The sequence below is a fragment of the Montipora capricornis genome, chromosome 3, assembly GCF_036669925.1.
Source record: "Montipora capricornis isolate CH-2021 chromosome 3, ASM3666992v2, whole genome shotgun sequence".
Lineage (NCBI taxonomy): Eukaryota > Metazoa > Cnidaria > Anthozoa > Scleractinia > Acroporidae > Montipora > Montipora capricornis.
This window is the reverse complement of record NC_090885.1, coordinates 25,574,841-25,592,340: the sequence shown is the minus strand read 5'-3', so window position 1 is coordinate 25,592,340 and position 17,500 is coordinate 25,574,841. Positions and strand designations below refer to the sequence as shown.

General features: G+C 40.1%; 1 protein-coding gene across 4 annotated transcripts in view; it reads left to right on the top strand.

The window, feature by feature from the left end:
* LOC138042645 (histone acetyltransferase KAT6B-like) overlaps window positions 1-17,500 on the top strand; it is a 21,622-nt gene that overhangs the window by 1,288 nt on the left and 2,834 nt on the right. For 2 of the 4 annotated variants that reach the window (XM_068888591.1, XM_068888594.1), the window contains exons 2-16: window positions 1,464-2,044; window positions 4,073-4,193; window positions 4,549-4,661; window positions 6,237-6,318; window positions 8,071-8,206; window positions 9,093-9,164; window positions 9,610-9,779; window positions 10,140-10,317; window positions 11,078-11,150; window positions 12,874-12,963; window positions 13,417-13,557; window positions 14,104-14,197; window positions 14,582-14,728; window positions 15,875-15,959; window positions 17,464-17,500. The exon at window positions 17,464-17,500 is cut by the window's right edge and continues 2,834 nt beyond it. In XM_068888591.1, the coding sequence (XP_068744692.1) occupies window positions 1,505-2,044; window positions 4,073-4,193; window positions 4,549-4,661; window positions 6,237-6,318; window positions 8,071-8,206; window positions 9,093-9,164; window positions 9,610-9,779; window positions 10,140-10,317; window positions 11,078-11,150; window positions 12,874-12,963; window positions 13,417-13,557; window positions 14,104-14,197; window positions 14,582-14,728; window positions 15,875-15,959; window positions 17,464-17,500 (2,079 nt within the window). In that variant the 5' untranslated portion in view covers window positions 1,464-1,504. Of the gene's footprint in view, window positions 1-1,426; window positions 2,045-4,072; window positions 4,194-4,548; window positions 4,662-6,236; window positions 6,319-8,070; window positions 8,207-9,092; window positions 9,165-9,609; window positions 9,780-10,139; window positions 10,318-11,077; window positions 11,151-12,873; window positions 12,964-13,416; window positions 13,558-14,103; window positions 14,198-14,581; window positions 14,729-15,874; window positions 15,960-17,463 lie in introns of all 4 variants that reach the window. The other 2 variants (XM_068888592.1, XM_068888593.1) reach the window with 1 other exon arrangement.

The window sequence follows — 17,500 nt, the reverse complement described above, 5'->3', positions numbered from 1 at the left end:
GTATTTTCGGTGTAATATTTTGTTATATTTTAGACTAAGAAGTGATGAAATAATAATAATTCAACTTGTCAAAATCGCCTGAATGAAAGGAACATATTTTTCACAAAGTAAAGATTTTTTTGTTTTTATAATATATTGTTTGTCATTAAGTTTTTGTTCCTTTATTCCTTTTTTGTAAAAGCTCATGGAAAATAAATCTGACTATATCTACTAACATTGACTTGATATGAGGTTGTTCCCTAAGTTTCAGCATCTCAAGGTGCTTTTATTGTATCAGCCTTTTCTACTAAACTATCTGAAACAAGAAGAAATCTATTAAGGGTAATTTTATCAATATGACATTTTTCTAATGTCTAATGAAAGTACTCTTAAAAGACATAATATGAGACAAAATGGGACATAAGATAAATGCATCCTTGTTTTGTAGAATGTGAAATTTTAATTTTGTAGATTAGAGGAGATGATTAATTACCACATTATTATTCTGCTAGTCAACAGCAGCTGTCACAGGTTAAGAAAGCACATTTGGCTCAATGAATTAGCATATTTATGTTGTTGTTAGCACACAAGGAAAATGATTGTAAGCAGCATTTTTAAGGATTGAAGATCTACGGTCTGCTGGTAATAAAGTTTCTTTATATTCTTTATATTATGAGACAAGTTTACCAAATACAGGTACTTGCGAATGTAACTTAAAGCCTAAATTTGGTAAAGACAATTTTGTTAAATATGCTAACTGAATATTTATCAAATACAGGTACTTGTGGCAAACTTAAATTAGTGCACCCTCATTAAGGTTGATATCCTAAGAGCATTGGATCGAGGAGAGAGTTTACTTCCTATGCGTAGGTTAAGAATTCACTGTATGCAACTGGAGGCAGTGCGGAATGAGTGGTTAGGACGCCTCCCTTGAGATCCGGAGTTCCCGGGTTCAAGACTCGTTCTGACCACTCGTTGAATTTGTTCCTGGTAGTACCTGGTTCAACTTCTTGGCCGCATTTGTGAAATTAATAGCCAACTAGTTGGGATTTGTGTTCTGTCGTTTCGTTCATTGCGTTTCATTGGCCCTGAAAAGCCCCTACAGGAAGTGGTCAATTAAGCATTTATTGTACTGTATTGTAACTCTTTTAGTGCTGTCCACCTCTGCGACCCGGGTTCAACCCTTGACCACGAGGTCATATGTAGGCTGAGTTTCAGTCAATCTCAATCGTACTCCGAGGGTGTTTCTCCTGATACTCTGGTTTTCCTCCCTGATCAAAATCAACCTTTGATCAATTACATCCGACTGCGGGTGGAATTACCCTCGATGGGGATAACCTGTGGTATCCTTCCCTTTCATTGAATCAAATGAATAAAGTTTAAATCAAATTAAGTTAAAAACCTAGGTAATATTTCACTTAATGTTAGCTCAATTTTATGTTTAAAGGTGTCCTTCCTCAGTACTTTATTATTCTGTCATCCAGAATCATAACCATTTTGGAAGTCAAATCCCAGCACTTCAAAGATGGCTAGGGGAAGAGGTTCTGTTGGTAAAGATAAGGATAAGGAGAAAGAGAGGGATCGAGATCAACCTGACCCGAAGTATGCCACGTGGATAATTCAGGCGATAGGAAAGGTTAAGGGACAAAAGCAACGGCCCAGTGAGGACAGAATATCTCATATTCTAGAAACTGTATATGGATTAGACCCACAAGTTGCACTGGAACAGCTTGAATTATGTGTCAAGACAGGCAAAGTCTTGAAAGTAGTTTTTAAGGATAAAGCTTCATACAAGGACCCTGCTAAGGTTCCTCGGCATGTACGGGGAAGTATCCAAAAGCCTGTGGACTTCATTGAATTCATTAAGGAGGCTCTTGAAAATGTCGGAGATGAAAATGGATGTACTCAACAGCAGATTGGTAATTACATATCACAACACCATGCGGCAATTTTGGATTCACCTAATGACACTCAAACACGGCTGAAGGAGTCACTAAAGAAAGGACTTGCATCCGAAGCTTTTATCAAAGAGGGTCGATTTTACCGACTTCCAACTTTGCCAAAGGTTTGTATGTTTGTTCAGTAAAACAAAGTGATTGTTTGCTTGACAAGTTAGTTGTCAGTCTTTTTATTAACACACAACATTCGCACATAAACTCCTGGCAAAACTAATAAAAGAATCAGTAAGCTCATTTGTTATATATTTACCTATTAATATTTTCCCAGTTTTTATTGGAACTCTGTACTGAGTTCGAGGGGGAGAGCATGAACAGGAGGGAGACCCACATGAGGCTCATCCGGTCCCCTAGCTAGCTGGGAGTCACTTGTAGTCTTGATGAGTTGAGAAAACTGGTGTTAATCCAGACAAACACCCTTGGAGTCAGGTTGAGATAGACTGGAACTCAGCCAACTTACCATCGCAGTGGCGGGATATGTGGATGATGACCACTACCAGTATGTTCGGCTCCGGTTTCAGGAAATGTTGATCACATTTTCCCACTCTTTAAAGTTAACTTGACCCCCTTCCCCCTCCCCCCCCTCGTGAAAGTTGTTGAAATAAATGTGCGCTGAGATGCAATCTGGTGTATTTTGAGACACAATTTTGAGAAATGTTATGAACAGAGGTACCTACCTCTCAAATACCCTAGATAGAACCCTGCTTAGCCTGCCTGCCAGGCGGTAATTTGTATTTCGGTCACCATATTGGACGCGGGGTGGAAGTCGAAAGATCTGGGACGAGTGGGGAAAAAACTGCCTGCCCGAAAACCCATGATTTCTCAGGACAAAAGTCAAATCCAATCCACCACAGGGCAGGGTTTCTAATTGGTCAAGTAGATATCAAAGAACAATGACATAGTTTGATGGTCAGAGTTGGTCACGCAAGAGAAACCACAGATATGAAGCGAGCAATAAGTAGAGGGCTGTCTTTTTTAAATTCGAGAGGATTTTTTTACCTGCAGGCTCTTTCGTTTTTCTTCGGAGGAACGCTGAGAGTTGGAGGAACGTTTTCTCGGTAAATACTTTGAGCAGGAGCCAATGAAACGGAGTGAAATATATTTCAACTAGCCAAACCAGCCTTCCTCGGTAAATACTTTGAGCAGGAGCCGATGAAACGGAGTGAAATATATTTCGGCTAGCCAAACCAGCCTTCTAAGGTACATAAAATGAGAGTTTACATCGGATTGCTTCTATGTAAATAAAGTACCGCTCAGAGATAATCGAACCACCAAACAAGTTTCAAAATAGTCTTCAACTGGTTTGTGTTTGACTTTCTATGCATTTGCGTTTGCGAATGCGTTGACCGAAGTCATTAACTTTCGGAAGCATTTGCATCACAAAAGGATGTAGACGGAGTACTGGAAAAAATTGTAGTAAAATATGGTAGTCACAACTAATTTGAATTCAAATACTAAAAGAGTAATGGAAAAATAACAGAAGAAACTGAAATCTAATATGTTTCTTTGCGGATATTTAGACCCGTTATCAATCATAATTGTAATATTATTGATGTTCTGCCTTTTGAAGTTAAAAAAAGGTTCCTTAGGCTTTTTTCGATAGGAATTAATATTGCCGATCTGATCCAACGTACACCAATAGTGTGTCCACAGTTGTTTGAACACTGTTTTCTCGCTGCTTGAATTTGGCCCCCCAGATTTTTCAAACTTTTCGTATTGAGCAAGAAATCAGAATGGGCAAAACCGCCCCTTATCGTTTGCTGCGGTTTCTGGTTTGTTTACATTTGATACTCCAGAGCAAGTTTCTTTACAACTGCATGCTTAAGTGATTGACAGCTTTATTACGGTCTCTTACTGTATTGGTCAGTAATTGTAACGTGAAATCTAACCAGAAGCTCGACAGAAAGTGGGCAGCCTCCGAGAAAAGGCTGGTTTTCGGGTAGGTGGTTTTTCTCACCGTTCCCGCCCCCCACCCAGTCGTTTTGGTCACCCAGCCCTGACCTACCCCACGCTCTTCCAATGGGGCGTCTGATGCGTGTTTCACGGCAACCACAACATCTACCACCTGCAAGCAGGCTAAACCCTGCTTTGAGGACAAGATTGTGAATTTGAATATGAGATCATTCTTCACTCTTTAGACTGTAAAGAAAAAGAAAGTGGATGCAAGCATATTTTGTGGCTTTTGCCAAGGAACAGCTCAGTGCAACAAGGATGGTGAAGAAGAAGAACTCATTTCTTGTGCAGACTGTGGAAACAGTGGTGAGATATGGTACATGTACATGCATTGCTGTGATAAGTCACATGCGAACATCTAAGAGCTTAAATGACAAAAATAATAATATATGTAGTTTGTATTTATTTACCTTTTAAGATTCAGTTTTTTGTTGAGCTCTTGTTTTCCAGGCATAGCAAAGGTTTTTAAGTTACTATCATTTGTCGTATTTTTTTTCTTAACCCATTGACACCTCAAACAGCCTAGGACACCCCCATTTGATGAGTAAAATAATTGTTTGGTGTTAGACAGAGTAAAATCTGTTAAGTCTCACTCAGAGGGCGTAATGGGTTAATGGTGGGGGATTTTTGTACTTTACTGACCTTAGCTTTTGTCTTTTAGGTCACCCATCTTGTTTGAAATACTCTCCTCAGTTGACGGCACGAATCAAGCAAGAACCTTGGCAGTGCATTGAGTGCAAGGTGTGCTCTGTCTGTCACGATGCTGGAAATGCTGTGAGTGGTTTATCATTTTTTTTATATATAAATATTATCTTTAAGAAAATTATGACATTAATTTTTTTAATTTCCAAGACATGTTTCAATGTTACGAACGTCATCGTCAGTTACAGACTATTTGAAAAACTGTTAGGACTATATACATGTAACAACTTGGTGAAACATGCGTAATTAATTATGATTAAGTGACAAGAATTCCACATTTGAGTGAGTTACAGAGTGTTTGAAAGGATGTAGAGCCTAAAGCACAAGTGTCAGGTTGACGTGGTGAACTTGTTGGTTTAAATTAGGCTTTTCCCAGTTTATATGCATTAAGCCTCCTTGAGTTTAAGTTGAAATTAGTAGGGACGGAATTTCAAGGATTTCGAAACAATCCGCAAAGCAAGATTGACAACAATGTTCTGAGCTTAGTAAATGTTTGAAGATGTGTGAGGACTTGTCTGAAGAGATCGAGATGTTCATGGACGCGTGTGGAAAAATGACGACCAGTTTCGCCGATATAGCAAGCGTTACAGCTAGCAAGCAAAATCAAATTTATAAATCATACAGGAACAAAGTTCTCTGGGGATAGAATCCTTCACTGAGAAAAGATTTCTAATTTAAATGTGGTAAACACTAATTTGATGTCAAGATTATGACAATAACGATTTACAAGGCGACATATTTTGCTTTAAGCTATAGTAGAAAAACAGCCTAAATAAGGTAACTTATAAAAGTATTGTTTACCCTGTGAAGTGGTATTTTGAGTGAAGCCATTTTGGTCGATGGCTGTGTTCAAATATCGATAGACGCATTTATTGATGCGATGAATGGGTTAAGATTCTTGTGCAAAATGAAAACTAATCTAACAATGTCCTTGTGGAAGCCCAACCAAGTATTGTTGATCTTAAAAACCCTGTCAATTAATGTCCTGATAAGACCGATTTTGTATGACAGAGTTGCGAAACTGAGGTAATTGGTGAGCAGACCCGTGAAGGTGTTCTTATGGAAGGTACTAGTGACAATGGAACCACGGTGGATATTGTCGATTAAGACAGCCAAAAAGGGCAAAACGTGATCAATTTCTTTCTACATCGACTATTGATATAGTCAAAAAATGCAATGGCGTCCTGTTCTGAGTGGAATAAGCAAAACGTATCATCCACATAACGGCGATAAATATTGTTATACAGAGGTTAGAGCATATACGATGTATTTACAGCAATATTTGTGTGTCATCTGGACACAGAAAAAAGGTGAAAAATTATTTCACCACTGCAGATGCTTTTTATTTCTTAAATAGATTGTTTTCAGTCCACGGCTAGCCTTTGAACCCAAGCAAAAGGAATAAATAATTTATTGTTTCTTCAAGAAAAGAGTTCAGTTTTTGGAGAAACATCAACATACATGCAGCTCAAATTCACTTTTTTAAGGATTCCAACATTCATTTTGGTGTCGTGTGTGAGAAGGCGAAGCTGATAAAAAATAGTTACAATAACCACACTGGAACTCCAAATGGTTCCCATTGGTTTTGGGTTTAGTCTTCCAACAGACGTCAGTGAGTTGCAACTTTACGCGACTTTTTCATTGCAGGATAACCTTTTGTTTTGTGATGCTTGTGACAAAGGGTTTCATATGGAATGTTTGTCTCCTCCCATGACAGAAACTCCAACAGGTCAGACTTTGGTTTATTTTAGAAAGAAGGATTGATGTTCTGATGCATGTAGTATGCTACTCTGTTTGCTCTATGTAAACTTTACTCTAATTTGTGATTAAACAGTTAATATATTAAAGGTAAAACAGGGACCCTATATGTGAGACTCAGCACAGGCAACTCAAGCTCGGTATACGATTTATAGACTGTGTGGGAAAATTAACTGCTAAAGTAAGCTGTAAATGTAGAAATAAACTCCACTTACCTCATGCACAGTTGTAGCTTGATAGCGATCATATTACATTCTGCATTCTGGTTGGTCAATTTGAAACACTTGGCAGATACTAGCCCCACCCAACAGGGAATAACTTCATTGAATGAAAGGCATTTGGGAAGACGAACACTTGCTGTGAAAAAGAAGTTGGAGTGAACTCGGAAATGATCAACATGTCATTCCTCAATGCCATTGTAACTCGATTCCTTTTTGCTTGTGTCAGTTTTTTTAGGTTAAGAATTTTTTGTGTTTTTCGCTCAAATTGTTTTTATGACAAAGCTTTTAGTTTTCGATGTTTTCCAACTCGGTGCTTCGTTCTTAATTGTGGATGATGGAGAGATTTGCTTGACAATGCCAGACCCGGAAATCTTGGACTTCTTGCTTATGAATTGAAATTTTTGAACCTGGAATGGGTGAACTTGGACTTAAAACATGAAAAAGGTTCATGGGAATATAGTCTCGCTGGAGGGCACCTTTTGAAATCAGGAACGGAACTGGACTTTCAATGAAGGAATTTTGGAACAATGTCTCATGGGAAGGAACTTTTTTTGGATTTTTAGTACTGAAATGAAATCATTGTACTTTTGGAAACTCAGATCAACAATTTTGATTTTGCTGAATGATTGTTTTAAGGAAGAAAGTGAAACTGTGGGATTTGAGTTAAGTCCCATTCCAAAAAAATTCTGTCGGAAGAAGTACCGGTACATGCTTGTATCCTCAAACTTTGGTCTTCAAAGATTGTTTCTTTCCCTACCCTTTTGCTTTACTTGAATGCACTTCAATAATTTGGCCGAGATTACTAGTAATATTGATTATCAAACGTACGGAGGGACGGCATAATTGCAGGTTATAAGGTCTTTGTCAATTTACTGTCCTCTTAACCTCACTGGGAGTTGTAGCTGTAAATATTTCTTACAAATTGTTGCTGTATTTACAGTAATGTGCCGTTTTGCCGTCACAGTTTTCATTTTTGGTACACGATACATCCACTGCCTGTTTGGGTCAGATTTGCTGCCTAATCTATATGTATGTCTTGACACTGAATGAAACAAAAATGTTCCTGGCATTTTACTACATTACTAAGAGTAACTCCACACTCATCTTTGCAGCACCCACACTTTTTATTGTTGCATAATATTGTCAATGACCAGTTAATAAGTGTGAACAACCTCGTTCCCAGGGTCTTGTCTCTCCTGCTGCTGGGGAAGGGAAGAAGAGAGACCCTGGGAACGAAATTTTATAGTTGTTTGCTGATCAGTGACCTATGTCTATCCTATGAATGGCTGTGAACTTGTATTGATCTTTTATCGTGTAAATTGAGTTGTCGTAATTCTAATTAGTTTACATTAACATTAGAAAAGCACAAAGGTTTGCATCACAACTGGGTAACTTAAGTAAAACTGTAAAATGGTCCATTTAATTTAATGGCTCAATGTTTTCACCTTTCATAGTTCATTTTCCGAGTTCAGTGCCTCATAGCCACTTTGATTTTGTCATAGGGATCTGGGTTTGTTCAAAATGTAAAGTCAAAACACCAGGAAGAAAAAGAAAAGGGCTAGTGCTAGAAACTCCAATTACAAGCCCACCACGCAGAAAAATCCAGCCTCACTCAACTGCTGAAGCTCCACTTCAAGGGTAGGTGCCTTTGTTGTAATCTGCAGAACATGTTACTAGTGCAACTGACCATATCTTTTTAGCCATAACTTGTATCAAATTATCGCCAATTTTTGACAAACCCACTAGGTCTGCACCAAAGTTTTGGGATGAAACCACCTTTGATGTTTGCCCGAATTTAAAAGCAATGGGAGGTGACGAATGTGAAAATATTGTCGGTATTTTCCTATTCTTTCCTCTTTCATGGTATTTTTCTTTTGCTCTCAGTCTACCTTAAAAAAATTGCAGCAGGAAGTCACTCTGAAGTTTTTGCCAGGTCCCGCATCTATTTTACATTTAAAGGTCTTTGTGTTTGATTTGGGCAGTATCATTGGGACGAAGATAATGTAAAAATGCGAAGTTAAAGAATGGTCTTTGTACATTAATACTGAGACAACGGAAACGTTATTTTCATAAAAGTGGTTTTGGCATTCAAGTAAATATCTTCAACAGTGTTCGAAGCCATGACCTCGGCAGTTCTGTTAGGTTGCTCTACCGAATGAACTGGTGAGAACAAGTCAGTGTTTTGGGCTTGTGTGGGTTCCAGTTAAAGGTCATAAAACATTGTTCTGTAATGATATTAATGGAATTTCTTGATCAATTTTTATTAGTGGCTTCCCATGTTTTTGAATCCCCAAATTTTTCGAGGCTTCTTTTGTGGATAATAGCTTGCTTTATTGTAAGAAAGTAGATGCTAAATGTTTATCCTGGTAAATGAACCGTGGTCTAACATGTGAACTGGTAGGCGGAAGGCTGTAGGTTCAGAACTAGTATTCCTACTCACTATCTTTTTTTTTTATAACAATTATTATTGATAGCAAATCAATCAAAATAACGTAAGTCAAATTTTTGTTTGTCCATGACCTAGGTCAAGCACCTGTCCAACACCAGGTTGTGATGGCTCAGGACATACGAATGGTAGATCCACATCTCATAGGAGGTGAGTATGTGTTTGGTGCATGTTAGTGTTGCTCAAAGGCTTTAAAGATATTTCAGTTGTCATCACAAACGAACTCGTTTATTGCCAAAGCGTTAATCTGTTAGATTGTATCTATTGGATTGTATGTACTTATTCTCGAAGTTATCTGCTCAATTAAATCATACAAAATAATTTGGTTGATTTAAACTTTTTCGCCTCCATGCAATTTACAAGAACTTCTTTCTCACAGACCCATTTGACTAAGTTCAAAGTAAACAGTGCTCTTTTTTGGGCATACACTCATCTTTTAATAACACACATTCTGTTTTATTTGTTGCCCCTTGTGTTATATTGCATCTTGCATGTGCTAGTGCACAGAAGGCATCAAAGTAGCCAACAAAACATTGTTCAGTAAAAGAGCAGTGAGTTTCTAGTTAACATTAATTTTCATTACTTTGCTTTGCAGTCTTACTGCCTGCCCATTGGCCAATGAAAGCAAAAAAGTCGAGGACGATGCAAAATTGATTGATGAAACTCCCAAGAGGCGGCCAGGAAGGCCACCATCATCCAGTAAGACTCAACCTATGACCCCACTCTCACCTACGTCACCAAGGAAACAGCAGCAACTGCCGCCAGGTCAGCTGTGGGCATTCCAGTTGGGCAATTAACCTAGCGACACCATCTCTGAAGGGAGCGAATTGTCCAGGGGTAGTTTGGGGGCGAATTGTCTGACATCCAGAATATGGTTGTAGATGACGAAGAGTATACAGCATATTTGTTGTTTCCCATTCATAAGAGAAGGTTGTTTTGTTTATATAGCGTGTATTTAATATCCTTACATTGCCATGGGTGGATGTGAAATGTTCCATTCAACCAAACTACTTGTAGCTATCTGAGCATTTCAAAACCTTTGATTTTGTCTGTCGTAGATTATCATATGCATCGTATCTTTGTTTTGTCCGTAACTCAAATCCTTGTCCCGTATTTGTCCTCCAGGAGTAACAGAGGAAGATCTCGCCCTGTTTAAACAGGCTCAAGAAAAAGCCAACGCTGCCATGAATCTGGACACCACGACTACCCTTGTTCCCAGTTCTCGCTCACCCCCGCTTATACAGTTTGGTCGCTATGAGATTGTTACGTGGTATTCTTCGCCGTATCCTCAGGAATATGCTAGGTAAGAATAGTTGTAGTCTCTTTCGGCGGGCAACTGCGCAAACGGGATCGTATCGTCTTTATGCAGACAAAACATCGGAAGAGCAGGGCTGGCGCAGTGATGACAGCACTCGCCTCCCACCAGTGTGACCCACGTTCGATTCCCAGACTAGGCGTCACATGCGGGTTGAATTTCTTGGCTCTCTTCTCGATTTCGAGAGGTATTTCTCCAGTTACATGTACTTCGGTTTTCTCCTCTCCTCAGGTGCAGGGATGGCGCAGTGGTGAGAGCACTAGCTCGCCTCCCACCATTGTGGCCCGGGTTCGATTGCCAGACTCGGCATTATATGTGGATTGAGCTTGTTGGTTCTCTACTCTGCACCGAGAGGTTTTTCTCCGGGTACTTCAGTTTTCCCCTCTCCTCAAAAACCAACATTTGAATTGATTTTAACAAATTAAAATTTCAGTTTACAGTGTCCTCACTTAGTGCTCCAGCGCTAGAACGACTAGACACTTGAATAAAGTTCCTTTCCTTTCCTTTCCTCAAAAATCAACGTTTGATTTGGTTTTTCGTCCATTTTAGCAAATTTCAATTTACAGTGTCCCCAGTTATTGCTCCAGCGCGAGAAGTCTAGATACTTAATAATTAAGGTCAATCATCATCCATAATCAAATGGAAGAATACGGTCTGCAAAATTGACCAACCGCGGATCCGGAGTAACCTGGTCTCGCGGTGTTCTTGCGTCAGTGGTGAAACGTTTGTTAATTTTGTGGTCTTGCAGATTGCCAAAGTTATATCTGTGCGAGTTTTGCCTCAAGTATATGAAGAGTACAAGCATTTTAATGCGGCACATGGTACGTACAGTTACCTACTAATTCGTTCATTATTCATAATGTAGTCAACCAGTTGCGCGATCACACTAAGGACACGGTTTAAATAGCTTAAGGCATTTAAGTAATGTATGACGTTTTGGCTTTAAGTAATTGAAGTGATTTTATCCCACCACGAGAGAAGAAAAGTACAAGCGCCATCCTGGTCCCATTTGTTCAAAAGGATCCATTACTTTCGCTAATACTTATCCACTGGATAGTGATTTATCCGGCGGATAGCGCTAACCATCGTTTGAACAGCGGGGGCCTGGGGCCAATTAACAAACAAAGTTTCGGGCGGGTTGGCTTTCAGGCGACTTGACGGGTTACCTGCCTTTACACCCCCGTAGAAAGTGAAAGAAACGAAGTATTCAATGAGAATCCACAGGAACTCGCTTTCGATGTGGGTTTTCAAATAAAGGGAAAGAAATGTAATTCTAAAGAACAGCAAGTTAAAAGGGAAAGCGATTTAATACCCAGCAACAGTGTGTCTGTACATTCGGAAGGTAGAATTGATCGTTGCACTTATCTGGACAATTACGAGTTTCCATTAGAGTTTAACCCTTTTGTTCCCGAAGTAAAATCGTCTGACGTTTGACAGAGTAAAATCTATAAATGGCGCTCTTAGGAAGAAGAGGATTAAACTATAGGGACCGGAATTTAAGAAAAAGAGTAAGAAACCAATGTACATCTCCAATGTTCTTTGCCGCATAAGTGCAAACAACAGCGATGGCGCATGCGCAGTGTCAATTACAGCTGGGCAGCAGTCGTTCTCGTTCCCAGAGGCCGCGATTCTTTCGGTCAGCACCAAGAATAACAACCTCTGGCCGGTTCCGAAATACGCGCAGGCCCTGTGGGGGTCTATTTTGGTAACCGTTGACAGCTACTAATTTTTTCAAATTTCTGAGATTGCGCATACGAGCCGGACTGAGATCCGTGATTCGCGGACTTCGTGGTTCGGAACCAGCCAGACCAGAAGTCGTTATTCTTGGTGCTGACCGAAAGAATCGCGGCCTCTGTGGACGAGAATGGCCAGCAGTCCTTTCCAAGATAACTTGTGACAATGTGACAACTTGTGACAATGTCCAAATCTGGTTATAGCGAGCTCAATATTCGTCGTGCGTACTCAACAGATATCCTGCGATATACGTAATTTTGTATGTCGCGGAGAAAAATGGTAGTTTTTCCAGCTTTTTTTCTCAATAAACGTAGAAAATTGTGCTTTGTCATCAATGTGTTGAATAATAAAACAATTATCCTGCTCAGTCTTGTGGTGTTTCGCGCGATTTTAGCCAAAGGAAAGGAAAGGAAAGGAACTTTATTTAAGTGTCTAGTCGTTCTAGCGCTGGAGCGCTAATTGGGGACACTGTAAACTGAAATGAACAATGAAAGTAAATCAAGTCAAATGTTGGTTTTTTGAGGAGAGGGGAAACCGGAGTGCCCGGAGAAAACCTCTCGGTGCAGAGTAGAGAACCAACAAACTCAACCCACATATGACGCCGAGTCCGGGAATCGAACCCGGGCCACATTGGTGGGAGGCGAGTGCTCTCACCACTGCGCCATCCCTGCACCCCCAACTCGGCCTACGGCCTCGTGGGCTAAGTATCAGGCGATATTCCGCGCGATTTCACAGGATAATTGTTAAATATTGATCCTAAGACTGCGTAAGTGACAGATTTTAGTATAACTACACTTCTCAATTTCTCAGACCAAGTGTAAATGGTTTCACCCACCCGCAAACGAAATTTACCGGAAAGATGACATCTCTGTATTTGAAGTGGATGGTGCCGTAAACAAGGTTAGTTTTACTTTCCTTTAGTGTAACTGCGCTAGCGCTGTCAGTCGTTCACCACGATTTTGTTTACTTTTATTAGCGACGTGCAATTTTAGGGTCGCGCGCTCCAGTTAACTTGGTGGTGGTGGGTGAGTGTAAAGACGAATCTCCAGACGTAAATGGGCCACGTTCAAAAATACCACAATACTCATTGTTTGCCAGTTTCTCTTGGGACTTAGTTGTGCCATGAAAAAATAAAAACAGTTCTTATGCAAAATTTTGGAGTGTAAACAATGAGAATTATGGTATTCTTGAAAGTGGCCTATTCCAAGTTAAAATTTTGTTTGCCAAATATACTGCGCTGTGTCAGGTTATGTATCACACGTGAAGCAAAGCACAACCCCCTCCCTTCCACAAAAAAGGTAAAAGAGCTGTACATGATTGTATAACCTACGCTAATCTGTTTTTTTTTTATAGATTTATTGCCAAAACCTTTGCCTTCTTGCCAAGCTTTTTCTGGATCACAAGACCTTGTACTATGACGTAGAGCCATTTCTGTTTTATGCGTTGACAAAAAACGATAAGAAAGGCTGCCATTTGGTGGGCTATTTCTCAAAGGTGTGTTTTCGCGCGTCTTCTTGAATGAATCTTCTCGCCCTCCCGCTCTCCCGCTAACACGCATGCGCACATGCGCACGAATAACATTTCTTCTTAAGCCGGCCGGGAGATGGGTCCAGTCACATATAGGCAATTCTTTGCGATCTTGGGCTAAAGTAACTTCGGTTTTATGCCGGTGGATCATGATACCGTCATAACTTGAAGTTTTGGTCAATTTCCTATTCTTTCTCAAATTCTTCGGTGATTCCTATCAACTTATGCGTTAGTACCGCTTGAGATCCAATGCAGCCCGTTTTCAAGTGTCACAATTCCCTCTGTATCTTAAAAGGCAAGAGCTTTTAAGGCCTCAAACTTCACAATCGTTTTGCTTTGTGTTTCCTGAAGAACATGTTCAAAAAACATTGTTTCAAAACAAGCGGATCGCAGTTTCACAGCTAATTGGCTTTTTGGGACTTTCGAAAAACGGGCCCCTGTCACACAAAAAATAATTCATATGATAATGAAATCGACGTTAGATATTAATTTTTCTGTTAATTTTGTCAACAGGAAAAGTCCTGTCAACAAAAGTATAACGTGTCGTGTATCATGACTATGCCTCATTATCAGAGACAAGGATATGGACGGCTTCTTATCGACTTCAGTAAGTTCACAAAAACTTTCAATCGCCGTAGCCCTTTGAGATTTACAAATCTACCTTCCGGGCAATCCAGGGCTCCCTACGTGATCCCCTTGTGCAGCTCGCCAGCTTTTAGCTTTCTCCGAGAAAGGCGAAACGTAACGCTTCCTTAGCGGGGACGAGATTGCACTGATAAAGGATCAGGGCTTTAGTTCCCCTTTCCGTTTTTGTACGGCAACCGAGAATGACGTAGTAATCCTTCCGAATTATTTGTGCGAAGTTTGATGCCAGCACTCCACTTAGCGCCATCAACTACTTTACCAAAATAACAATACCACAGCCCAAGTGATACTCCGATGCTTCGCAAATTGTTGATTCAGAAATTAATTGCTTCATCGATCTTTGTAGGTTACCTGTTGTCAAGAATTGAAGGCCAACCCGGTTCCCCTGAGAAACCTTTGTCGGATCTTGGTTTGATTAGCTATCGAAGCTACTGGAAGAGTGTGTTACTGGAGTACCTACACGACCACAAGGAAAAACACGTCACAATCAGAGGTGACGGGATGCGCGTTCCATTACTCAACAAACAGAGTTAAGCTCTGAGTTAAGGAAGGTGCCTACTATTGTTATGGCGCATACGTTCTGCGCATCTCGAGATTCTCAGATTTCCTATGGGTGATGCTTATTAATACAGGGATATTTCTGCGCGGTTCAAAACTATGCGAAGAAAGCAGCACTTAGCAGGGGGAGTCCTGGTATCCACAAATAAAATTGGGGGTAACCATGCATTTTTCAGAGATAACTAAACGTCAGTTTGGAAAAGAACGCCATACATTGCTTTGTATTTCAAAGCTTTTTACAAATATTGTTGATTAATTATCTTCCAAAAGTGCGTGGTTACCCCCAATTTTCTTTTTGGATTTCAATAATACCTTTGAATTAGTAGGCACCGTCCTTAAAGTCTGAATTAAACTCAGTTTAACTCGCTTATTAAATGCCCACGTTCACCCGACAGGCATTACGTGCCGGGGAACACTTTTCATATATGAAAATCCAACCAAAGTTGAAATTCATCCAATCACATAGCTGCGATGAACAATGCAAATGGTCTAAAAGCCTGTCGGTTGAAGGTGGGCCTTTAATCCACGCTTTCAATAGCCAGTTCTATCCAGCTCAAATCTTGAATGAAATGTTTGTTTTTGAATAGGCCTTATGCAAGATGACGTCACATGCTCAAAAATTCACCGCCAAGCCTCGTTTGCACTAAATTATTCACATCATTTTGACGCACAATACTGTTTGCACGTGGGCTTTCTTTGCAAGTTTGTTGCTCTAGGATTCAGCTCAAGCTAAAATTTATCAGTTGGATTTTCGAATTCGAGGCTTGATGGTGAAATCAGCTCGTCAGACGTCATCATGCATAAGGGCTATTGAAGACACGCCGGCGGGTTTCTTCTAGAAAGCCGTATCCCCCAAGAGAAAAAAGACGCAAACAAAAAAAACTATCCATCTTACGGGTAGTATATTAATCAAACGAAGAACACACATGGAAAGCGATTACTGTGCGGGAATCTTAACGGAGCATTTTTGGCAAATTGGCAAACACCTCAGTGGCAAAGGAGAGTTTGTCGTAGCAGTGACCTCACAAAGGCCTTCTTAAATTTCAAAATCATGACCATGTAACGTTTGCATTGTTTATAGGCATCAGCAAGTCGACTGGCATGGATCCACACGATATCGCCGCCACTCTTCAGATACTAAATATGGTGCACAAGCGGGATGGCAAGTATGTGTCATCAGTAGAAACTCCTCTTACACCCCGTTCACTCTCATCGTCATCATCGTCATCATCATCATTATTATCATCAGTTAAGAAAGATCATTAATCAGGCACAGCTGCCGTTATTATAGTGATCAAGTTGAATGAATCAGTTTTAAACACGAGGATGCACTATAAAGGGCGTGGTGCCTTAGGCACGTGCAAATGATTTATCAGTTAACCGTGGACGCAACCGAGCTCTGTGATAATTTGTGCAATAAAAAAGCACCTTATGGCCATGTGTCCGTAATATGTCATAAAGTCATATCTGTCGTTCTTTTCTTTTTTTTTTTTTTTTTTTTTAATTTGGGGTCATTTGGAGGACGAGAGCACCTGACGATGACTGTTCAATTTTCTGTCTGAATATCCGCACTGTTCTCACCAGTTTTGTTCTTGAAATTTGCACTCACATTTTCCATGTCGAGCGACTTGGAGTAACCGCAAAATTATTACAGTAACGGGAAATAATATTTTTAGACAACGTTCTCGTCGCCGTCGTCGTCGTCGTCGTCGTCGTCCTTGCGCTAAAGTATCTATCACCTCAACACAATTTTCCACTTTATGTATTCTTGGAAATCGCCCTTAATACCGAATAACTTCTGTTGTTTTTAGAACCTTTGGATTGAAAATTCAGTACCTTATTTGCTTTTAAAGACGAAAAAAAGTGGTCACCCTTTGATCCATAACCGAGCAATGAAGGGGAATGGGTTTTAATACCGACCGGGTTGACGTCATAGACTGCTTTGCATTTTGGGGGTTCTTTAAAAAACAGCGATGCAAATAAATTTGTGACGTCAACCCAGAAGCGAACCCATTTCCCTTCATTGCTCGGTTATGGATCAAAGAATGACCTCTTTTCCCGTCTTTCAAAATGAATTTTCTATCAAAAGGTTCTAAAAACAACAAGGTCCTAAAGGACTCCCCCCTAACCTTAAACGCAATGGAGCTGCGTCATTTGCTGGCGGAGTCTTTTTCCCGTTTGGTTTTAATTCATGATACCTAAAGTTAGCAGTCAACTTTGACTATATGAGGAAAAGCTGTTCTCAAGTCTATCCTCTGGTGTTAGGGAGCTAAATAGGGACCTTGAGCTCGCGATTAAGCCACGTACGGAAACCGGAAGGGACAGGACATTAGTCTGTCCAAGATTTTTTAGTGAAAAGTTACTTAGCAGTGTAAATGTGGGAGTGTCAGGACACGGTGAAACAGAAAACAGCTCCGTTTCTGCTTCTTTCTTGCTTCCGGTTGTCGTCCATGACGAAACAAAACGTTCTCTTTTACTCCGTAACACCATTTCCATCCTTAGACGTTTGCATTGTAAGTTAAAACAGTCATGAAGTCATTACAATAACTCGAGTCTAATTTTGAGATGGTGTCCTTGTACCCGTCGCCGTTTCTGCCGGGCTCTTTGTTGAATGTGTGTTATATGTGCCTCTCTGAACTCATCCTGTACCTTTACTCGTTTTTTCGTCAGGTTTGTGTTATGTGTGAATCAGCGTTTGATCAATGCT